This window comes from Heterodontus francisci, chromosome 4 (assembly GCF_036365525.1).
Source record: "Heterodontus francisci isolate sHetFra1 chromosome 4, sHetFra1.hap1, whole genome shotgun sequence".
In the NCBI taxonomy this organism is placed as follows: Eukaryota; Metazoa; Chordata; class Chondrichthyes; order Heterodontiformes; family Heterodontidae; genus Heterodontus; species Heterodontus francisci.
The window spans coordinates 48,156,583-48,181,866 of NC_090374.1; the positions used below are offsets into that span (position 1 = coordinate 48,156,583).

Below are 25,284 nucleotides of genomic sequence, written 5' to 3' on the forward strand. Positions count from 1 at the left end.
AGTCATGAACGATTTGGGTTTTTCATATGTACTTGGGAATTAAAAATTTTCAGTTTTATAAATCTGACTTGACTGTCATTGTAATTGCTTTATACAGGCTGGCAAAGGAAAAGCTTATGTATGAAAAAGAGGCCAAACAACAGGAAGAAAAAGTTGAGAAAATGAAAGTTGAGGGGAATGATCAATATATGGTTAAAAAGCAGGTAAGTTTCCTTCTTAGTTTTAATTTGCATTCAGAAACAGCTTAATAAACACGAGTTAAATGTTTTTCTGCCAATACTAGTGTTTTATACCATGTGAAAAAATCATGAAGTCAATTAGAGTTAAAAAATGAATGTTACAAATGATATTGTTCTGTGTCCAACATTCAAAGCTGGTAAAGAATTAATTTTAGAATTGTTTGTTATAGAAATTCAGTAAGCTTGGTGTAACCAGTTTCCATGTCAAAGTAAGCAAATTCCTTCATATATTATTGCATTTGTGTATCAAGTAATTAACTATTATAAAACCAAGTTTAGAAAAATTAAATATCCGGAGACTTTTTTTGTAAGTTTTCAAGTTTGTCAAATAGAATTTATTGGAAATTGATTTTAAAATCAATCAGCTGGTAGCATCTATTTTCGTCAGCTTCAACTGTTTGCATTTCAGTGTTTCCCTGGTTCATGCTGACACATTCATTTTTATATTTTTTCTTAAGAATTAGTTATAATTTGTGCAAAAGTGGGGCTTAAATATGAAACTATTTTAGGATTAAATAAAGTGAATTACTCTTCAGTTTACAAATTATTCTAATTTGAATGGGACAACTGATCCTGGTTCAATATATAGTGGAAAATACTGATTTTCTTTGCATAATGTGCTATCTTTCCCCTGTCCTGTTTTCAAAATTAGAGGGACTACATAGTATGGTGCATTATAAATGTGTTTTCATCTCTAATCTGAATGAATTGGTTGCAACCAAACTTCTGTGATGTAGATCCATTGCACAAGATTCCAATTATTTGGTACAAATTGGTATGTTCACGTAAACCGTAAAAATGACCGACTGTTCTGGTATCTGATGAGGTGGAAGGTTGACGAACATTGGAGCAGAGTATATTTCCCTCCATTTTGCAGGGGAGATTTTGGCTGTTCACTAACTATTGTGAAATTCTAAACATATTCAAAAGAGCATGTTTCTAAATAATGACCAGGGTATATTTTCATCCTCGCACCCACAATTGGCCTGCAGTGGGGATGCTTGACGTTGATGACGGGTCCCAAAAATTTAAAAGCCTTTTCTTATGCTGCCATCCTTGACCATGATGAACATAAATATATTTTAAATGCCATTTTTATTGATTATTAGAGACATGTAAGGAAGAGGAATCTGACAAAATATCAGTAGAAGTGGAGAGAGTAGAGGCAATGAATAGGGTAAAGATTAAGAGGGAGGAGGTACTGGAAAGGTTGGCTATGCTTAGGGCAGATAAGTCACCTGATCTGGATGGATGGCATCCCAGGAAAGTTGGGGGGGGGACGGGGGGTGAAGATGATAGAAGGATTTGCCATAATTTTGCAATCTTCCCTAGATATGGAGGAGGTACCAGAGAATTTGGAGAGTGGCAAATATGGCACTATTATTCAAAAAAGGGTGTAAGGACAGTGCTAGCAACTACAAGCCAGTTAGTTTAACTTTAGTGGTGGGGAAGTTTTTAAAAGTAATAATCAGGGAAGAAATCAACAGGCACTTGGAGTGGTTTGAGTTAATTAAGGATAGCCAGCACAGATTTGTAATAGGCAGATCATGTTTAACTGATCTAATTGAATTTTTTGATGAAGTAACAGAGAATGTTGATGGTGGGAATGCGGTGGATGTTGTCTATATGGATTTTAAGAAAGCTTTTGACCAAGTACCACACAAAAGGCTGGTTAACAAAATTGAGGCTCATGGGATGGAAGGATCAGTGTCAGCTTGGATAAAAATTGGCTTAAGGACAGAAAGCAGCAAGTCATGGTTAATGGCTGAGGATGGTGTTCCCCAAGGGTCAGTGCTGTGACCACTTTTTTTTTTTTGTTGCTTTTTTTGCTATATATAATTGAGTTGGATCTTGGAATACAGAATAGAATTTCAAAATTTGCAGATGAAACAAAACTTGGAGGAGTGGCAAAGAGTGAGGATGATACGAACTGCCTGCAGTAGGACATAGATTCTTTTTCTTTTGGGCCTCCTTATCTCGAGAGACAATGGATACGCGCCTGGAGGTGGTCAGCGGTTTGTGAAGCAGCGCCTGGAGTGGCTGTAAAGGCCAATTCTGGAGTGACATCCTCTTCCACAGGTGCTGCAGAGAAATTTGTTTGTCGGGGCTGTTGCACAGTTGGCTCTCCCCTTGCGCCTCTGTCTTTTTTCCTGCCAACTACTAAGTCTCTTCGACTCGCCACAATTTAGCCCTGTCTTTATGGCTGCCCGCCAGCTCTGGCGAATGCTGGCAACTGACTCCCACGACTTGTGATCAATGTCACACGATTTCATGTCGCATTTGCAGACGTCTTTATAGCGGAGACATGGACGGCCGGTGGGTCTGGTACCAGTGGCGAGCTCGCTGTACAATGTGTCTTTGGGGATCCTGCCATCTTCCATGCGGCTCACATGGCCAAGCCATCTCAAGCGCCGCTGACTCAGTAGTGTGTATAAGCTGGGGGTGTTGGCCGCTTCAAGGACTTCTGTGTTGGAGATATAGTCCTGCCACCTGATGCCAAGTATTCTCCGAAGGCAGCGAAGATGGAATGAATTGAGACGTCGCTCTTGGCTGGCATACGTTGTCCAGGCCTCGCTGCCATAGAGCAAGGTACTGAGGACACAGGCCTGATACACTCGGACTTTTGTGTTCCGTGTCAGTGCGCCATTTTCCCACACTCTCTTGGCCAGTCTGGACATAGCAGTGGAAGCCTTACCCATGCGCTTGTTAATTTCTGCATCTAGAGACAGGTTACTGGTGATAGTTGAGCCTAGGTAGGTGAACTCTTGAACCACTTCCAGAGCGTGGTCGCCGATATTGATGGATGGAGCATTTCTGACGTCCTGCCCCATGATGTTCGTTTTCTTGAGGCTGATGGTTAGGCCAAGTTCATTGCAGGCAGCCGCAAACCTGTCGATGAGACTCTGCAGGCACTCTTCAGTGTGAGATGTTAAAGCAGCATCGTCAGCAAAGAGGAGTTCTCTGATGAGGACTTTCCGCACTTTGGACTTCGTTCTTAGACGGGCAAGGTTGAACAACCTGCCCCCTGATCTTGTATGGAGGAAAATTCCTTCTTCAGAGGATTTGAACGCATGTGAAAGCAGCAGGGAGAAGAAAATCCCAAAAAGTGTGGGTGCGAGAACACAGCCCTGTTTCACACCACTCAGGATAGGAAAGGGCTCTGATGAGGAGCCACCATGTTGAATTGTGCCTTTCATATTGTCATGGAATGAGGTGATGATACTTAGTAGCTTTGGTGGACATCCAATCTTTTCTAGTAGTCTGAAGAGACCACGTCTGCTGACGAGGTCAAAGGCTTTGGTGAGATCAATGAAAGCAATGTAGAGGGGCATCTGTTGTTCACGGCATTTCTCCTGTATCTGACGAAGGGAGAACAGCATGTCCATGGTCGATCTCTCTGCACGAAAGCCACACTGTGCCTCAGGGTAGACGCGCTCGGCCAGCTTCTGGAGCCTGTTCAGAGCGACTTTAGCGAAGACTTTCCCCACTATGCTGAGCAGGGAGATTCCACGGTAGTTGTTGCAGTCACCGCGGTCACCTTTGTTTTTATAGAGGGTGATGATATTGGCATCGCGCATGTCCTGGGGTACTGCTCCCTCGTCCCAGCATAGGCTAGCAGAATGGGCAGACAAGTGGCAGATGTAATTTAATACAAAGAAGTGTGAGATGATTCATTTTGGCAGAAGGGATAGGGTGAGGCAATATAGACTTAATGGCGCAGTTCTAAAGAGTGTGCAGGAACAGAGGGACCTGGGGGTGCATGTGCATCAATCTTTGAAGCTAGCAGGACATATTGAGAGTGGTTCGTAAAGCATATGGGATCTTGGGCTTCATAAGCAGAGGCTTTGAGTACAAAAGCAGGGAAGTTATGCTGAACTTTTATAAAACTCTGGTTAGGCCACAGCTGTTGTATTCCATCCAGTTCTGGTCACCACACTTTAGAAAGGGTGTGAGGATCCTTAAGAGAGGGTACTGAAGAGATTTACCAGAATGGTTCCAGGTTTGGGGGATTTTAGCTACAAGGTTAGGTAGGAAAAGCTGGGGTTGTTCTCCTTGGAGCAAAGGAGATTGAGGGGAGGTTTGATAGAGGTTTAAAAGATTATGACAGGTTTAGATAAGTTAGACAAGGAAAAACTGTTCCCATTAATTGATGGTACATAGCCATGGGGACACAGATTAAAGGGGCAATAATGAAGAAGCACTTTTTTTACACAGTGAGTGGTAATGACCTGGAAAATGCTGCCCACAAGGGTGGTGGAAGCGGAAACAATCAATGATTTCAGAAGGAAATAAATTTGCAGGTCTACGGGGATCGAGCCGGGGAGTGGTGCTGACTGGATTGCTCCACGGAGGGCTGGCATAGACTAGATGTGCCGAATGGTCGTCTCCTCTACCGTAAATGACTCTATGACCTCTATAACTCAAAATCATTCCACACCTAATGCCAGTTTTAATAAATTTTCAAGCAAATGCTTTAATTTCAGGCTTCTGTAAATACTGTGTGATTCAGATCCCTGGCTCGCTTTGGTAATGCTTTCACAATGGTAATTTGATCCAGTAGGCCACAATTGTTGCAGAGCAGGTTGGGAAAGTGCTAAAAAGGAATTCTGTTTTGATGACATTTTTAAAACTTGATCATGGAGAACCTATGACTGACTTGGTCACCCCATAAGCAATGATCTGGGAGCAGAATGTGCTTGGTCCCACTCCATCTGTTTGATGGCTCGGGGGAACGGGAGAGGAATTGGGCCCACATTGTTTTTTACTACTAGAGTGGAGCACTTTTATATATTAAAAAAAAAAATGCCTACCTGACCATAAAGAAAAAAGCCTAAGCAGGATATTCCAAGAGGGCTTCACTGTCATTTAAGGCAATTTCACAGTTGTTGCTCTCTCGAGAACACAAAGTTTAAAACTAAGACATGCATGGTCACCACATAAACACCGATCCCAAGGATGCTGTTATTGGCCCCCTTAGCTGTTTCAAATGTCTGGTTGATTTCATGAAGAGTTAACATACTCTTTCCTATCACGCCATTGCTAGTGATGTCTTTGAGAGTTGGTAGCTCTTCAATTACCAAGATTCAGCTTCTTGGCTTGACAGTCACGTCTTTCTGTCGAAGACCTAACAAATGGTGAAGATAGCTGGAAAATATAGGAAAAGGAAATCTTCAAGAACCCTTATTCATACCTGTCATTATTGCTGACTTCAGTGTACTACAGGCTATGTCTTTCTGGTGGTGAAGTGTTGCACCTTTGTTGTGTTCTGTAGCGAAAACCCTTCTTGTACTCTGTGCAAAAACCATGCAAGTCGATGAACTTCATGAGGATGGCCTTCATCATACCAAATTATGACATAGAAATATAGAAAATAGGAGCAGGAGTAGGCCATTCGACCCTTCGAGCCTGCTCTGCCATTCATTATGATCATGGCTGATCATCCAACTCAGTAACCTGTTCCCGCTTTCTCCCCATATATGCCCTTTAAGCCATACGAGATATGGTCAGGCTCTTAGTCCTACAAGATTATGATTGGAATGACAGCTTCACAGTTTGTAGGGCTTTGGCCAGGTAGTATTAATTCTAAGATCATAAGAGCTGCCCAAACTGTAGCTCAGCATTCTGCATCAATCCATAGTGACTATGCACATTGCATTGAAACTTCACAACCGACTAGTGGAATTTTGCTCTTTACGTGCGCTGTTAATTAGTGGCTGATCAAAGGTTTCAAGAGTATGCTATAGACAATAGGAAATTTGTGTCTTGTTTGTTGGGACACCAATTTACTTCCTCAGGTCTGCATCATCTTAATTGTTGTGCTTAAATTTGACATAGCTATTGACTTCTGTTTATACTTCCACACTTAAATATAGGGAAAATTAATGCTAGTTTTCTAAGAACTATACAAAATCTTTGCCAGGTGAAAACATTCATTCTATCTGAACTCCAATAGAGATATGTTGAACAGATGCCTTGGAGCATATGGACCCTTTGTCATAAATTCTGGTATATAAATCATAATGTTCATTCGTATGCTACTCCTCCATCACTACTGGCATTTTTTGTGCTAGTGGTTATGATCCTAGTAACTCAGAGGTCACAAGTTCAAATCCCACTGTGACAAGTTATGTAATTGAATTCAAGAAATCAGGTAATTTCTGAGGAGCACCAGAAAAATAAAATTCTAGATGTCGTAAAAACCCAACTGGTTCACTAATGTCTTTCAGGAAAGGAAAATAGCCATGCCTGCTCAGTGTAGCTTACATGTGACTCCAGTACCACTCAGTTGTAAACAGTCGCTGCAAATAATCAAGTGTTTGGGTTTTCTTTGTGAAATTACCATCACCTTAAAGATGCATGTTCGAGAATAAGGCCTACTGCCACCTCTGGACAACTAGAGATGGGCAATAAAATGGCCGTGTCCCATTGGTCCTGCAAAAATCAAATTTAACACAAACTTTCTTTTTAGAGATGTACATTCTCTGTTACTGTCATTACTGGAGTTAGGAGTTCTGTAAAACATGCCCAGCAGTGTTTTTCATCCTCTTCCCTCCAAAGCATCGCCCTTCCATATCTCTGTAAACTCCTCAAATTTTTTTAAGTCTACTTGGGATGTGAGTGTCGCTGGCAAGGCCAGCATTTATTGGCCATCCCTAATTGCTCTTGAGAATGTGGTGGTGAGCCATCGCCATGAACCACTGCAGTCCATGTGGCTCCGAGTACCCACAGTACTGTTCAGAAAGGAGTTCCAGGATTTTGACACAGCGACAGTGAAGCAACTGTGTCTGCTGCCCTTGTCCTAGAGGTAGAGGTTGCGGGTTTGGAAGGTACTGTCGAATGAACCTTGGCGAGTTACTGCAGTGTATCTTGTAGATGGTGCACACTGCTGCTGCTGTGCGCTGGTGGTGGGGGGAGTGAATGTTGAAGGTGGTGGATGAGGTGCCGATAAAGCTTTGTCATGGTTGGTGTCGAGCTTCTTGGTTGGTGTCGAGCTTCTTGGGTGTTGTTGGAGGTGCACTCATTCAGGCAAGTGGAGAATATTCCATCACACTCCTTGTAGATGGTGGACAGAATTTGGGAAGTCAGGAGATGAGTTACTCGCTGCAGAATTCCCAGCCTCTGACCTGCGCTTGTAGCCCCCAGTATTGATATGGCTGGTACCAAATATTGAATGTCAAGGGAAGATGGTTAGATTCTCTCTTGTTTGAGATGGTCATAGCTTGGCACTTGTGTGGCATGAATGTTACTTGCCACTTATCAACCCAAGCCTGAATATTGTCCAGGTCTTGTTGCATGCAGGCACAAACTGCTTCAGTATCTGAGGAGTTGTGAATGGTACTGAACACTGTGCAATCATCAGCGAACATCTCCACTTCTGACATTATGTTGGAGGGAAGGTCATTGATGAAGTCGCTGAAGATGGTTGGGCCGAGAACACGACCTTGAGGAATTCCTGCAGCTGTGTCCTGGGGCTGAAATGATTGGCCTCCAACACTCACAACCATCTTCCATTGTGGTAATTATAACTCCAGCCACTGGAGAGTTTTTCCCCCGATTCCTGTTGACTTCAATTTTGCTAGGGCTCCTTGGTCCCACGCTTGGTCAAATTCTGCTTTGATATCAAGGGCAGTTACTCTCACCTCACCTCTGGAATTCAGATCTTTTGTTCATGTTTGGACCAAGGCTGTAATGAGGTCTGATTGGCCTGGTGGAACCCAAACTGAGCATTGGGTGATTAGATTGTTGCTGAGTAATGCCACCTTATAGCACTGTCAACGCCACCTTCCATCATTTTGCTGCTGATTGAGACTTGACTGATAGGGCAGTAATTGGCCAGGTTGGATTTGTCTTGCTGTTTGTGCACAGGACATACCTGGGCAATTTTTCACTTTGTTGGGTAGATGCCAGTTTTGTAGCTGTACTGGTTAAGGGCGCAGCTAATTTAGGAGTACAAGTCTTCAGCGCGACAGCCAGGATGATTGTCAGGGCCTATAGCCTTTGCAGTATCCAGTGCCTTCAGCCATTTCTTGATATCCCGTGGAGCAAATCGAATTGTCTGAAGACTGGCATCTATAATGGTGGGGCTCTCAGGAGGAGGCCAAGGTGGATCATGCACTCGGCATTTCTTGCTGAAGATGGTTGCAAATGTTTCAGCCTTGTCTTTTGCACTGACATCCTGGGCAGCGCCATCATTAAGGATGGGGATACTTGGGGACCCTTTTCCTCCGGTTAATTGTTTAATTGTCCAGCACAATTCATGACCGGTTGTGGCAGGATTGAAAAACTTTGACCTAATCCGTTGGTTGTGGGTTCACTTAGCTCTGTCCATAGAGTACAGCTTCCATTGTTCAGCATGCATTAGTCCTGTGTTCTGGCTGCACCAGGTTGGCATCTAATTTTTAGGTATGCCTAGTGCTGCTCCTGGCATTAGATTAGAGATACAGCACTGAAACAGGCCCGTCGGCCCATCGAGTTTGTGCCGACCATCAACCACCCATTTATACTAATCCTACATTAATCCCATATTCCTGACCACATCCCCACCTTCCCTCAATTCTCCTACCACCTACCTACACTAGGGACAATTTACAATGGCCAATTTACCTATCAACCTGCAAGTCTTTGGCTGTGGGAGGAAACTGGAGCACCCGGCGGAAACCCACGCAGTTACGGAGAACTTGCAAACTCCGCACAGGCAGTACCCAGAACCAAACCCAGGTCGCTGGAGCTGTGAGGCTGTGGTGCTAACCACTGCGCCACTGTGCCGCTCCCTGTCTTGCTGTGGATGCAAGAAGATTTCTGTCCCTGCTATAACAGCATATACTTCATATCTGGGTTTGGCTTCCAGATCCTCTTATTTGCAATATTCATCCCATCAATAGCAAAATAATTTGATTAGTTGGCTGCTTTCCCACCACTTGTTCCACTTTAATTTGTTGCAAAACTATCTGTAATTCTCTACCTAAACCCTCTGCCTCTGTTTCTTCCTTTCCATCAAACAGGAGGATGTTGTCATGCAGTCCCCCACCTGCCACGAATGAGGCATATTAATTTCGCCACATGGACATTAAATTTCAAATTGTTGCTGGGAAGAAGAGAAGGTCTGTGACAAGGGGTTGCCAGGCCCCTGGCTGGAAAGACATTTTTGCGTATTAATAGACAGTGTTTGGGAACAAAGGAGCTATCCCCTGCTCCAATACAATCCACAACCAGACGTGGTCAGACCCAGTTAGTCACATGACTAACCTGCTTGGCAGTCTGGTTTTTGTTTCCTGAATTGTACAGTGTTGAACTGAGAGCCGACAGAAAACTATTTCCTCCTGGATTGAAAAGATCTCTCCTTGCTGGCTCGCCACAGCCTCTCCTGTCTGCTCCCATCTCTTTCTCACGGAACAGAATCCACTGAAGACACATGAACCCCAAGAGAGAAAAGTCGCCTACAGCGAACAAGATTTAAGAAGAATACTGGGCCCCAATGAAAAGCAAGATCTATCTACAATCAAAGATTCCCCAGTGAGCTCGAAGACCTGTAACAAAAACTCTTCAGATATTGCCTCAAACTTTTCCACTTCATTTCTTGTCTTTTCTGTCTCTATTTGCATGTATGTATCGCGTATGCATGCTAGCGTGGGCGTGTCGTGTATCCGTAGGCTTCAACCAATTAGAGTTTAAGTTTAATAAAATTTCACCTTTCTTCTTTGCCTTATAATTTGAAAGCGGTGAACAAGGATTCACCAAGGGGGAGCTAAAAACACTGTGTGTTTAAAAATAAAACCCTGTTACGGTAAGACCAGGTGAAGGTGGAGAGGGACCCCTGGACACCTTTCTTACTGGGTCGTAACAATATTGAGAGAGGTAGAGGAAGTGAGAGACCTTGGAGTGCATGTCCGCTGGTCCTTGAAGGCAGGACAGGTAGATAGAGTGGTGAAGAAGGTATCTGGAATACTTTCCTTTATTGGCTGGGTTATGGAATACAAAAGCAGGGATGTAATGCTGGGACTGTATAAAATGCTGGTTAGGCCACATCTGGAGTATTACATACAGTTCTGGTCACCACATTGCAGAGAGTACAGAGGAGATTTACAAGAATGTTGCCAGAGCTTGAAAGTTGCAGCTATGAGGAAAGATTGAATTGACTAGGGTTGTTTTCCTTAGAAGAGAGGAGGCTGAGGGATGCCTTAATTGAGGTGTACAAAATTATGAGGGGCCTAGATAGAGTAGACAGGAAGGACCTGTTTCCCCTAGCGGAGAGGTCAATTACCAGCGGGCACAGATGTAAGGTGATTGGTAGAAGGATTAGAGGGAACATGAAGAAAAACTTTTTCACCCAGAGGGTGATTGATGGGTGTCTGGAATTCACTGCCCGGAATGTGCTGGAGGCAGAAACCCTCAACTCTTTGAAAAGGTACCTAGACATGCACCTGAAGTGCTGTAACCTGCAAAGCTATGGACCAGGTGCTGGAAGGTGGGATTAGATTGGGTGGCTAGTTTTTCAGCTGGTGCAGACACGAATGGCCTCCTTCTGTGCTGTAACTTTTCTATGGTTCTAAACTTTTGTTCACCCCTCTTCTCCCCTTTCCCATGTTGGCATTTATTTTCCTTAGCATCTATTTGTGGCACACCTTGGGACCTTTTTCTATGAAACATGCCATATTAATGTAAGAAATGGTTGCTTTGTTTTTGTTTAAAAAAAAAGGTTTGTGGGACAAATGGAAAAGACAAGATCTGTGGTGGGAGCTTTGAACATGGTGCATGGTATTGCATTTACCATTGGTTATAGGGTTATCGGGCTCCTGCTCTGGGATACTAGCTAACAACCCCACTGCCTTGTGAGCGTCTCGGGAGAGACTAAGGCTAAGGAAATAAACCCTAACAGAAAATCCGGAGCGGAACCCCTAAGTCAGTCATGTGTCACCTTTGGCATGTTTCTGGCAGTTCCTGCAACTATACCAGTGCCAAATGTTGTGCTCTGTACTCATTTGGACCCACTAGGAAGGGCGAGAGGGGGGTTTTGATGCTTGGTCAACTTATAACCTCCATGCATTCCGCCCAGGCATGCGCCTTGGAGAGGTCACTCCATAGTCACCTCACAGCGACCAAAGCAACATGGAAGGCAGCAGTTATGGGTTTAATTCCAGCTCAATTGGCGTAGAGATTGGGCACCACGGGGTTGCCTTTGTCGGTGAGAGAGGTCATCGCATCTCACTGGACAGCTACCACCTGCCTCAAACCGGGCAGCCCCCAGTGAGAAAGGTTCTGTCCTGCCACAGTCCACCTGCTTCAATGGGTGCTTTGAGCTCAGGGTCATTGCCTGACAAATGGGGACTGTAATACCGCACCAAACAGCACGACAAATAAAGGAAACAAGGTACCAGCCCTTTGTTTTGCAAGCTGGAACGTCAGAACTATGTGTCCTGGCCTGTCGGAAGACCTTACACAAATCAATGACTCTCAGAAGACCACCATCATTAACAACGAGCCCAATAGACTCCATGTGGACATTGCAGCACTTCAGGAGACATGCCTCCCTGTGAGCGGATCACTAAGAGAGCAAGACTGCACCTTCTGCTGGCAGGGTAGGGATCCAGAAGAATGAATACAGCATGGAGTGGGCTTCACCATCAGAAACTCTTTGCTCAGCATGATAGAGCCACCTACAAATGGCTCGGAACGCATACTGTCCATCCGACTGCTCACCACCTCTGGTCCAGTACACCTCCTCAGCATCTATGCTCCAACGCTTTGTTCCCCACCTGAAGTTAAAGACCAGTTCTATGAGAAACTCCATAATATCATTAGCAGCATTCCAAATACTGAACATTTGTTCCTGCTGGGGGACTTTAACGCCAGGGTTGGGGCCGACCATGACTCATGGCCCTCCTGCCTTGGGCGCTATGGCGTTGGAAGGATGAATGAGAATGGACAGAGACTGCTGGAGTTGTGTACCTATCACAACCTCTGCATCACCAACTCGTTCTTTCAAACTAAACCCTGTCACCAGGTTTCATGAAGACGCCCAAGATCACGGCATTGGCAACAGCTGGACCGCATTGTCACAAGGCGAGCCTCAGTGAACAGTGTTCAAATCACACGCAGCTTCCACAGTGCGGACTGCGACACCGACCACTCTCTGGTGTGCAGCAAAGTTAGGCTCAAACCAAAGAAGCTACATCATTCCAAGCAGAAGGGCCATCCACGCATCAACATTAACAGAATTTCTTACCACAGCTGTCGCAAAAGTTTCTAAATTCACTTGAAAAAGCCCTTCAAAACACTCCCACAGGGGATGCAGAGACCAAGTGGGCCCACATCAGAGACGCCATCTATGAGTCAGCAATGACCATCTTTGGCAAATGTGAGAAGCAGAATGCAGTCTGCTTTCAATCTCACTTTGAAGACCTGGAACCTGTCATAGCCGCTAAGCGCATTGCACTGCTGAACTACAAGAAAGCCCCCAGCGAGTTAACATCCTTAGCACTTAAAGCCGCCAGAAGCACTGCGCAAAGAACAGCCAGGCCCTGTGCAAATGACTACTGGCAACACCTATGCAGTCGTATTCAGTTGGCCTCTGACACCGGAAACATCAGAGGAATGTATGATGGCATTAAGAGAGCTTAACCATCAAGAAGATCGCCCCCCCCTCAAGTTTAAATCAGGGGAAATGATCACTGACCAACGCAAGCAAATGGACCGCTGGGTGGAGCACTGCCTAGAACTGAACTCCAGGGAAAATGATGTCACTAATAACACCCTCAATGCAGCCCAGTCTCTGCTAGTCATGGATGAGCTGGACGAACAGCCAACAAAATCGGAACTCAGTAATGCCATTGATTCTCTAGCCAATGGAAAAGCCCCTGGGAAGGATGGCATTACCCCTGAAATAATCAAGGGTGCCAAGCCTGCTGTACTCTCAGCACTCCATGAGCTGCTTTGTCTGTGTTGGGATGAGGGAGCAGTACCACAGGACATGTGCGACGCCAATATTATCACCCTCTATCAGAACAAGGGTGACCACGGTGACTGCAACAGCTACTGTGGAATTTCCCTGCTCAGCATAGTGGGGAAAGCCTTCACTCGAGCCATTTTAAACAGACTCCAGAAGCTGGTTGAGCTTGTCTGCCCTGAGGCACATTGCGGCTTTCAAGCAGAGAGATCCACCATTGACCTGCTACAGTAGAAATGGCGCGAAGAACAGATGCCCCTCTACGTTGCCTTCATAGATCTCACCAAAGCCTTTGACTTCGTCAGCAGACGTGGTCCTTTCAGACTACTAGCAAAGCTCGGATGTCCACCAAAACTACGAAGTATCATCACCACATTCCATGACCATATGAAAGGCACAGTTCAGCATAGTGGTGCCTCATCAGACCCCTTTCCTATCCTGAGTGGTGTGAAACAGGGCTGTGTTCTCGCACGTACACTGCTTGGGATCATCATCTCACTGCTGCTTTCACATGCGTTTGTCTTCAGAAGAAGGAATTTTCCTCCACACAAGATCAGGTGGCAGGTTGTTCAACCTTGCCTGTCTAAGAGTGAAGACCAAAGTACGGAAAGTCCACATCAGGAAACTCCTCTTTGCTGACGATGCTGCATTAACATCCCACACGGAAGAGTGTCTGCAGAGACTCATTTACTGGATTGCGGCTGCCTGCAATGAATTTGGCCTAACCATCAGCCCCAAGAAAACGAACATGGGACAGGACGTCAGAAATGCTCCATCCATCAGTATCGGCGACCACGCTCTGGAAGTGGTTCAAGAGTTCACCTACCTAGGCTCAACTATCACCAGTAACCTGTCTCTAGATGCAGAAATCAACAAGCGGATGGGAAAGGCGTCTGCTGCTATGTCCAGACCGGCCAAGAGGATGTGGGAAAATGGCGCATTGACACGGAACACAAAGGTCTGAGTGTTTCAAGCCTGTGTCCTCAATACCTAGCTCTACGTCAGCGAGGCCTGTTCAACGGAGCCAGCCAAGAACAACGTCTCAACGCATTCCATCTTCACTGTCTCCGGAGAATCCTTGGCATCAAGTGGCAGGACCGTATCTCCAATGCAGAAATCCTCGAGGCGGCCAACATCCGCAGCATATACACCCTTCTGAGCCAGCGGCGCTTGAGACGGCTTGGCCATGTGAGCCGCATGGAAGATGGCAGAATCTCCAAGCCGGCATTGTGCAGCGAGCTCGTCACTGGTATCAGACCCACCGGCCGTCCATGTCTCGGCTTTAAAGACGTCTGCAAACGTGACATGAAGTCCTGCGACATTGACCACAAGTCGTGGGAGTGAGTTGCCAACGATCGCCAGAGCTGGCGGACAGCCATAAAGGCGGGGCTAAAGAGAGGCAACTTGAAGAGACGTAGCAGTTGGCAGGAAAAGAGACAGAAGTATAAGGAGAGAGACAACTGTGTAACAGCCCCGACAACCAATTTTATCTGCAGCTCCTGTGAAAGAGTCTGTCACTCTAGAATTGGCTTTCATAGCCACTCCAGGTGCTACTCCACAAATCACTGACCACCTCTCGGCGCTTACCCATTGTCCCTCGAGACAAGGAGGCCAAAGAAGAAGAAAGATATAAATTTAATGTTCTCTATTGGGTAATAATTATTGGACATAATTTAAAATGGCTTTTTGTGGTATTTGAGTAGTATGTCTATCACTGAACGGTGTATGTAGGATATTTGTGTTTTTTTTTCTAAAATTATCACAGGTTCTTGGAGAAGACTAGAGTTTTTAAAAATCTAAGACTGGTATGTTTTGACAAAGGGTTATACCTGAAACATAAACCATTTCCTCCCCCCATCCCCGTACTTCTCCATGGATGTTGCTTGATCTGCTCAGAGTTTCCAGCATTTTCTGTTCATGTTTTCAAATCCTAACTTGCAGCATGTCCCATTCATCCTCTGAGCTTGCTGATCTACCTTGGTTCTATATTCAAAAACACCTCGATTGAATAACAATTCTCTTCCTTGTTTTCAAATCCCTCCATGGCCTCTCCCCTCTCTGTATCTGAACCTTTTGTCAGCCCTGCAAGATTTCTATGCTCCTCCAATTCTGGCCTCTTGCACATTCTCGATTTTTAATCGCTCCGTCGTTGGTGGCCATGCCTTCAGTTGCCTAAGTCCTAAGCTGTAGAATTCCCTCCCTAAACCTCTCTGTCTGTCTCTACGTCACCATTTAGCGCACTCTTTAGAACCTACTTCTTTGACCAAGCTGCTGGTTACCTGTCCTAATATCTCCTTACGCTTTTCTTATTCGTTTGGGGGATGTGGGCGTTGATCGCTCGGCCAGCATTTATTGCCCATCCCTAATTGCCCTTGGGAACGTGGTGGTGAGCTGCCTTCTTCATCCGCTGCAGTCCTTAGGGTGTTGGTGCGCTTACAGTGCTGTTGGGAAGGGAGAACCAGGATTTTGTCCCTGCGACAGTGAAGGAACAGTGATATAGTTCCAAGTCAGGATGGTGTGTGGCTTGGAGGGGAACTTGCAGATGGTGGTATTCCCATGCATCTACTTCCCTTGTCCATCTAGGTGGTAGAGGTTGCAGGTTTGGAAGGTGCTGTCGAAGGAGCATTGGTGAGTTGCTGCAGTGCATCTTGTAGATGGTACACACTGCTGCCACTGTGTGTCAGTGGTGGAGGGACTGAATGTTGAAGGTAGTGGATGGGGTGTCAGTTGAGCGGGCTGATTTGTCCTGGATGGTGTTGAGCTTCTTAAGTGTTGTTGGAGCTGCACCATCCAGGCAAGTGGAGAGTATTCCATCACACTCCTGACTGATAGATGGTGGACAGGCATTGGGGAGTGAGGAGGTGAGTTATTCGCTGCAAAAGCCCCTGCCTGTGACCTGCTCTTGTTGCCACAGCATTTATGTGGCTGGTTAAGTTCAGTTTCTGGTCAGTGGTGAACCCCCAGGATGTTGATAGTCGGGGACTCAACAATAGTAATGCCATTGAACGTCAAGGGGAGATAGTTAGATTCTGTCTTGTTTGAGATAGTCATTGCCTGGCACTTGTGTGGCGCGAATGTTACTTGCCACTTATCACCCAAGCTTGGATATTGTCCAGGTCTTGCTGCATCTGGATATGGGCTGCTACAGTATCAAGAGTTGCAAATACTGCTGAACATTGTGCAATCATCAGTGAACATCCTCACTTCTGACCTTGTGATTGAAGGAAGTTCATTGATGAAGCAGCTGAAGATGGTTGGGCCTAGGACACTATCCTGAGGAACACCTGCAGTGATGTCCTGGAGCTGAGATGACTGACTTCGAACCACCACAATCTTCTTCCTTTTTGCTAGGTATGACTCCAACCAGTGGAGAGTTTTCCCCGTCATTCCTATTGAGTCCAGTTTTGATGTCTGTGTGTGTGTCTCTCTCTCGCTCTCTCTCTCTCGCTCGCTCGCTCTCTCCCTCTCTCTCTCTTGCGCTCACTCCTGGTCCTTGCGTTCTCTCCTGGCCCTCGCACGTGCCCTCCCCCCTCCACCTCTCTCTCGCGCGCGCCCTCCCCCCCCTCGCGCCCTCGTGCCCTCTCTGGCTTGCTCTTGCGCGAACCCTCGCTCCCTCGCGCGCGCTCCCCCTCGCTCAAACTCTCTCTGCCTCCCGCCCGCCCTCTCTGCCTCCCGCCCGCTGATGCGCTGTCTTTCGCTCTCTCGCTTTCTCTCGTGCTCTCGCTCGGTCTCTGCATATCGAATGTGTGGGACCTAAAACCCCTGTTGCCTCATATCTGCTGTAAGGCCTATCTGAAGCCTCTAGCTTATTTCTTGGAAAGCCTACGCAAACTGATCTTCAACATTGCCTTGAAAGACTTTTTAGGAAGATCCCCGTGACAGCCATCTATACACATTTGGGAATCTAAACCAAAACCAAGGACATCTTTCCATTTCTCTTTGTTTCCTTCAAGAATGAGCAAGTATTCAGCCTATGTGTTTTTTTTTTGTCTGTTTCTTTTTTTTGTAACAACTCTAAAACCAAAATTCCATTTATTTTTCCAGTTAACCATTGTGTATGTGGCGTGTGTGTGTGAGGGGCTATGGTAAAAAGGGAACTTTAATATTTCAATCTGTGTGTTTATGCTTTACTTTATTACTGGTTAATACTTGTTTTATAATCTGATAATTTTGTTGTTTGTTAAAGAAACCTGGTTGGCGTGTTTTATTCTGGGAAAAATAGAGTATATGATTGACCATAGCGGTAAGTGGGAAAATTTAAATATATGTTGTGACCTTTGGAGATGTGGGACTATAATAAACGGTGCACTCATCCCGCCTCAGTCGTAACAGTACTTAAAGTTGTTCAGACACCAGGACCGGATAAGATGAATCCAAGGACACTGAGGGAAGTGAGTGGAAATTGCTGAGGCACTGGCTATATTTTTACAGTCTCCCTAGTCTCTGCTGGTGCCAGAGGACTGGAGAATTGCAAATGTAACACCTTTGTTCAAAAAAGGGTGTAAAAATAAGCCCAACAACTACAGGCCAGTCAGTTTAGCCTCGGTGGTGGGGAAGTTTCTAGAAATGATAAATCAGGACAAAATTAATAATCAGTTGGTCAAATGCAGGTTAATTAGGGAAAGCCAGCACAGATTTATGAAGGGCAAATCGTGTTTAACGAACTTGATGAGGTAACTGAGAGGCTTGATGAGGGTAATGCTGTTGATGTGTACATGGACCTCCAAAAAGCATTTGACAAAGTGTCACTTAACAGGCTTGTCAGCAAAGTTAGAGCCCATGAAATAAAAGAGACAGTAGCAACATGGTTACAAAATTGGAGTGACAGGAAATGAAGAGTAATGGTTAATGGTTGTTTTTTGGACTGGAGGAAGTTTTGTAGTGGAGTTCTCCAGGGTCGTTGTTGGGACCCAAGCTCTTCCTGGTATATAATAATTATCTACACGTTGGTGTATAGGGCATACTTTCAAAATTAGTGAATGATACAAAACTTGGAAGTGTTGTGAACTATGAGGAGGACAGTGTAGAACTTCAAAAGGACATAGACAAGTTGGTGGAATGTGTGGACAAATGGCAATAAAATTTACTGCGGAGAAGTGTGAAGAGATTCATTTTGGTAGCAAGAACGTGGGGAGACAATATAAAATAAAGGGTGCTATCCCAAAGTGGGAGCAGGAGCAGAGGGACCTGGGTGTATATGTACATAAATCATGGAATGTGGTAGGACAAGTTGAGAGCATAGAGCATCCAGGCTTTACAATAGGGGCATAGAGTACAAAAGCAAGGAGGTATGTTAAACTGGTTAGGAACATAGGAGCAGGAGTAGGCCATTCAGCCCATCGAGCCTGCTCCAGCATTCAAAACAGTCATGGCTGGTCATCCACTTCAATGCCTTTTTCCCACACTATCCCCATATCCCTTTATGTCATTGGTATTTAGAAGTCTGTCAATCCCTGCTTTACACATACTCAATGGCACAGCCCTCTGGAGTAGAGAATGCCAAAAATTCACAAGCCTCTGAGTAAAGAATTTTCTCCTCATCTTGGTCCTAAGTGGCTTCCCCCTTATTTTGAAATTGTGTCCCCTGGTTCTAGACTCCCCAACCAGGGGAAACATCTTGCCTGCATCTACCCTGTCTATCCCTTTAAGTATTTTGTGGGTTTCAATGAGGTTACCTCTCGTTCTTTGAAACTCTAGAGAATACAGGCCAAGTTTCCCCAATCTCTCTTCATAGGACAATCTCCTCATCCCGGGAACAAGTCTGATGAACCTGCATTGCACTACCTCTATGGCAATAATATCCTCCCTAAGGTAAGGGCTTGGCCATGTGAGCCGCATGGAAGATGGCAGGATCCCCAAAGACACATTGTACAGCGAGCTCGCCACTGGTATCAGACCCACCGGCCGTCCATGTCTCCGTTATAAAGACGTCTGCAAACGCGACATGAAATCGTGTGACATTGATCACAAGTCGTGGGAGTCAGTTGCCAGCATTCGCCAGAGCTGGCGGGCAGCCATAAAGACAGGGCTAAATTGTGGCGAGTCGAAGAGACTTAGTAGTTGGCAGGAAAAAAGACAGAGGCGCAAGGGGAGAGCCAACTGTGCAACAGCCCCAACAAACAAATTTCTCTGCAGCACCTGTGGAAGAGCCTGTCACTCCAGAATTGGCCTTTATAGCCACTCCAGGCGCTGCTTCACAAACCACTGACCACCTCCAGGCGCGTATCCATTGTCTCTCGAGATAAGGAGGCCCAAAAAGAAAGAAAGAAAAAAAAAAAAAGAAGGTAAGGGGACCAAAACTGCACACAGTACTCCAAGTGCGGTCTAACCAAGATTCTATACAATTGAAGAGAGGCTTCGCTACTCCTGTACTCAGATCCTCTTGCAATAAGGGGCGGCACAGTGGCGCAGTGGTTAGCACCACAGCCTCACAGCTCCAGGGACCCGGGTTCGATTCCGGGTACTGCCTGTGTGGAGTTTGCAAGTTCTCCCTGTGTCTGCGTGGGTTTTCTCCGGGTGCTCCGGTTTCCTCCCACAAGCCAAAAGACTTGCAGGTTGATAGGTAAATTGGCCATTATAAATTGTCACTAGTATAGGTAGGTGGTAGGGAAATATAGCGACAGGTGGGGATGTTTGGTGGGAATATGGGATTAGTGTAGGATTAGTCTAAATGGGTGGTTGATGTTCGGCACAGACTTGGGCCGAAGGGCCTGTTTCAGTGCTGTATCTCTTATCTAATAATACCCTTAACCTTCCTAATTGCTTGCTGTATCTGCATGTTGGCTTTCAGTAACGTATTGATGAGGACACCTTGGTCCCTTTGTACATCTACATTTTCTTATCTCTGACCATTTTGTAAAAATACTCTGCACATCTGTCGCATTTTTCCACATTATATTCCATCTGCCATGTTCTTGCCTACTCACTAAGTCTGCCCAAATCCCCTTGAAGCCGCTTTGCATCTCCCTCACAACACACATCCCACCTAGTGTTGTATAATCCGCGAACTTGGAAATATTACATTTGGTCCCCACATCCAAATCATTGATATATATATATATATAGTAAACAGCTGGGGCTCAAGTACTGATCTTTGTGGTACCGCACTAGTCACAGTCTGCCAACACGCGAATGACCCATTTATTCCTACTCTGTTTTCTGCCTGTTAACCAATCCTTAATCCATGCCAGTATATTACCTCCTATCCCATGTGCTTTAATTTTGCTAACCAACCTCCTGTGGGTTCAGTTCCAAGTGGAGTATTGTGTCTAGTCCTGGGCACCACACTTTAGGAAGGATGTGAAGGCATGAGGGAGGGTGCAGAAAAAATTCATGAGACTTGTTCCAGGGATGGGGAACTTCACTAACGTAGATAGATTTGAGAAGTAGGGACTGTTTTCCTTGGAGAAGAGAAGGTTGAGAGGAGATTTGAAAGAGTATTCAAAATTATGTGGGGTCTGGACAGAGTAGATAGAGGGAAACTGGTGCCATTGGTGGAAGGATCGAGAACCCAAGGACACAGATTTAAGGTAATTGGCAAAAGAAGCAATGGCGACATGAGGGAAACCTTTTCATGCAGAGAGTGATTAGGATTTGGAATACACTGTCTGAGAGTGTGGTGGAGGGAAGTTCAATTGAAGCATTCAAGAGGGAATTGGATTATTATCTGAAAAGGAAGAATGTGCAGGGCTACGGGGAGAAGGTGGGGGAGTGGCAGTAGCAGAATTGCTCATTCAGAGAGCCAGCATAGACACAACAGGCTGAATTGTGCTCCTTCTGTGTTTTAACCATTCTATGATTCTACATTGAAATTTAAGGTCGGGATTTTACTGAGCTCCCGACATTGGGCTCCATGGTGTGGGGCACGGCTGGAAGATTGTTCTGGCAGCGGCCCACCACGAAGCCTGATGCCAGGAGTGCTGGGCCTGATCTTCCCAGCAGCAGTGAGGCTCCGTGGCGGCTGCCCCCAGTTGGGTGACAGGACCTGTATTAACATATTCCAATTAATGAAATGAATACATTTAAATAAAATCAACAGCGATCTTACCTTCAGGCCGTTATCTCCCGAGCGGCAGCCCGCAGTCACGCGCCTTCACTTTCCCGTCCAGGGAAAACAGGCGCCACCGTGATGGGGAAGGAAGCAACGTAAGATTTGTATTGCAGGGTTCGGGTGATGGTGGGTGGGGGGGGTGGTGGAAACAGGCTTTAATGCAAATTATTGTGTAGGGGAGGGTGGGAAGGGGAGATCTCTGCACTTTGATCGGTTTGGGGGGGGTGGGGAAGGTCAAATGTTGAAGGTAAACGTTTTTTTGGGGGCGGGGGGTGGTGAGGGTAAATGTTGAATTTAATTGCTGTAGTGGGGGTGGGGGTGGAGTTGGGGGATTGATTTATCAGTGGTACATTGGGGAAAGAGTAACACTTTAAAAATGTAAATGACCCGGCAGTTTCAAAAATGGTGCCAGCGCCTGTGCACCGACAGCTGATGCCATTGCTGATGTTGGAAAGCCCGCTCCCTCCGTGTAGGGTAGGGTACCAGCGGATTGGAAAACCGCTAATGTGACATCCCTGTTCAAGAAAGGAGGGAGGCAGAAAGCAGGAAATTATAGACTAGTTAGCTTAACATCAGTCATTGGGAAAATGCTTGAGTCGATTATTAAGGAAGAAATAGCAGGACATTTAGAAAAACATAATGCAATCAAACGGAGTCAACATAGTTTTATGAAAGGGAAATCATGTTTGACAAATTTGTTAGAGTTCTTTGAGGGTATAACAAGCAGAGTGGATAAAGGTGAACCAGTAGATGTTGTGTATTTGGATTTTCAGAAGGTGTTTGATAAGGTGCCACATAAAAGGTTATTATACAAAATAGGAACTCAGGGTATTGGGAATAATGTGTTGGCATGGATTGAGGATTGGCTAACACACAGAAGGCAGAGAGTCGGGATCAATGGGTCTTTTTCAGGTTGGAATGCCGTAACTAATAGGGTGCCACAAGGATCGGTCCTCGGGCCTTAGCTATTTACTATCTACATTAATGACTTAGAGGAAGGGACAGAGTGTAGTGTATCCAGATTTGTTGACGATACAAAAATAGGTGGGAAGGCATGTTGTGATGAGGACACAAAGCATCTGCAAAGGCATATAGATAGGTTAAGTGAGTGGGCAAAAACTTAGCAGATGGTGTTCAATGTGGGAAAGTGTGAGGTCATCCACTTTGGTGGGAAGAATAAAAAGGCAGATTATTATTTAGATGGAGAAAGACTACAAAATACTGCAGTACAGAGGGATCTGCGTGTTCTTATGCATGAAACACAAAAGGTTAGCATGCAGGTGCAGCAAGTAATTAGGAAGGCAAATGGAATTTTGGCCTTTGTTGCTAGGGGGCTAGAGTTTAAAAATAGGGAAGTCCTGTTACAACTGTACAGGGTGTTGGTGAGGCCACACCTGGAGTACTGCGTACAGTTTTGGTCCCCGTACTTAAGGAAGGATATACTAGCATTGGAGGCAGTTCAGAAAAGGTTCACTAGGCTGATTCATGGGATGAAGGGGTTGTCTTATCAAGAATGGCTAAACAGGGTTAGGCCTTTATTCATTGGAGTTTAGAAGAATGCGAGGTGATCTTATAGAAACATATAAGATTTTAAGGGGGCTCGACAGGGTAGATGTTGAGAAGATGTTTCCACTAGTGGAGGAATCTTGAACTAGGGGACATAACTACAGAATAAGGGGCACAGATTTAAAACTGAGATGCGAAGGAATTTCTTCTCTGAGGGTGGTGAATCTCTGGAATTCTCTTCCTCAGAGAGTTGTGGAGGCTAGGCCACTAAATGTATTTAAAGAGGAGATAGATAGATTTTTGAAATCTCGGAGAGTCGAGGGTTAGGCAGAGCAGGCCCGAAAGAGAAGTTGAGGACTGGGACAGATTTGTCATGATCTTATTGAATGGCGGGGCAGGCTTGAGGGGCTGAATGGCCTACTCCTGCTCCTATTGCTGATCTTATGTGTGATTTGTGGTGCAGGAGGTGTGGCCTGACTGGCTCATTATCCTGGGCTGCCATGCAACCCATATATGCGGGCTGCCACTTTTTTCGCCCGCTGCCATTCCCGGTGGCGGGAGAAGAAAACCCATCCCTAAGTTTCTGGCAGTCTTTTCTACTGCATGATCTCATAAATGTGAAATTCCTTATCTGCTTCAGTCTTATCTCTCTTGTACAATCTTGAAGCTTTTAACTTCAAAGCTATGTATTATCTTATCATTACATCCTGATTGCTTTGTTTTCAATCTTGCTGGCGTCCTAGACTGGATCTTGGTGCTTCACCATAGTATCAAAGATATTAATCAGAAATTGATCTCTTCGATTTGTGTTCTTGTGTGAATGTTAATATATTGGGTGGACATGGGTGCTTTAATTAGGAGAAAATACATCACTGGGTGGAGTTATTGCTTTGGCTTCATTTTGCTCTTTATCCCAAATCCAGTACATAACCTGAGTCTTGTATTTATACAGGCACAGTATTATGCTATTTGTGCTTCTGTATCTAATTATAATATGTCTTTGTCTGACTGGTTTGAGGTATTTTGTTGCAGATACATCATAGAAGCAAATAACAAAATCCTTTGAAATCGATGAAAAATTGCCTTTACCAAATGAGTTTGAGCTAGATTAGTAGTGAAGATAGACTTCAGTTATTGACCTTGGCAGCTAAATGTCTGTAATCTGTCTTCATTACCACTGTTTGCATAGTGTCATTGGATTCTTAGAAAATTTCTAGTTGGATTGTAGACGTACTCGCTCTGTACTCAACATTTTATAAAATACAATTGAAACCCGATGTAGCACTTCCGTGAAGATTTGGTTTAATGTATGATATAAGTTGTAGGCTTAAAAACTGAAACTGTGCTGGTCCATTGCTCAGATGAATTGAGTTTGTACAAATTACTGTCTTAGTAAGGTATCCAAATTATATTTTGGCAGTATTGTGTTTATAAATATAACAGAGATCATTTTGTTTTCCATTACTTCCCTCCTTTGCATTTATTTTGTTGATTTCCTATTCCCTCAGTTTTTATGAGCCATGTGCTTTTTTTCTTTGCTGGAAAGCAGGCAACCAACCTATTTCACAGTCAGTGCCACGTTTCAGCTTTAAGGAGGGGTAAAGGATTGGCAAGTGTTGGACTATTATGGCTAAACATTTGGGGGGGGGGGTGAGGTAGGAGGTGAAGAATTACTTATGGTAAAATGTCAAATGTAGTCACAAAACATAGCCATGGATAGTTTAACTGGGCTATATTTGTGTGTCACCTTTTCCATTTCCTTCTCTTACTCCTGTCTCCCCCCTCCTCCCCTGCCACTCTTCTGCTAGGTCTTTTTAAAAATCAAACTCATTCTGTGGCTACTTTTACACTCTACTTTTAGCTAAGGGCCAACATTAAATTTACAGATATTGGGATTTCAGTGAATGGAATGTATACACTTGGGTGCATATTTAAAGTTCCAGTCTCTCTGACCATAGAGCAATGTGAAGCCAGCAGTATAACTACAGTTTGAGTGCTTCAAGTGACATGGAGCTAGCAATGTCCCTTTTGGTTTTTTCTGCCAAAAAGCCTCCAAGAGCAGGTCAGTGGAGAATTCCTAGCTGCCGCTCAATGCCTCTCTGCAGCAGCATAGCTGAGAATACACTTTACTTAGAACTTGAGTCCCATTTCTCTAGTACCATATGTTAGTGTTCTAATGCTACTACTCACAAAAGTGGCATTAAATATGGTATAAATTATGTTGAGTGCAAGCTTTTGTTTTCAATTTAATATGAAATTGAGTTTTATATCAGAATAAAGTCTTAAAGTTTGATGCTACTTAATATTCAGTCTCCTTTTTTTTTTAGATTAGATTAGATATACAGCACTGAAACAGGCCCTTCGGCCCACCGAGTCTGTGCCGACCATCAACCACCCATTTTATACTAATCCTACACTAATCCCATATTCCCAACAAACATCCCCACCTGTCCCTATATTTCCCTACCACCTACCTATACTAGTGACAATTTATAATAGCCAATTTACCTATCAACCTGCAAGTCTTTTGGCTTGTGGGAGGAAAC

At 44.8% G+C, this 25,284-nt stretch overlaps 1 protein-coding gene across 1 annotated transcript in view; it reads left to right on the forward strand.

Moving 5' to 3' along the window:
• The window catches only part of tbca (tubulin cofactor a), a 95,259-nt gene that overhangs the window by 34,421 nt on the left and 35,554 nt on the right, over positions 1-25,284 (forward strand). Inside the window, exon 2 of the mRNA XM_068029478.1 lies at positions 98-203. Within this exon, the coding sequence (XP_067885579.1) occupies positions 98-203 (106 nt within the window). The remainder of the gene's footprint in view (positions 1-97; positions 204-25,284) is intronic.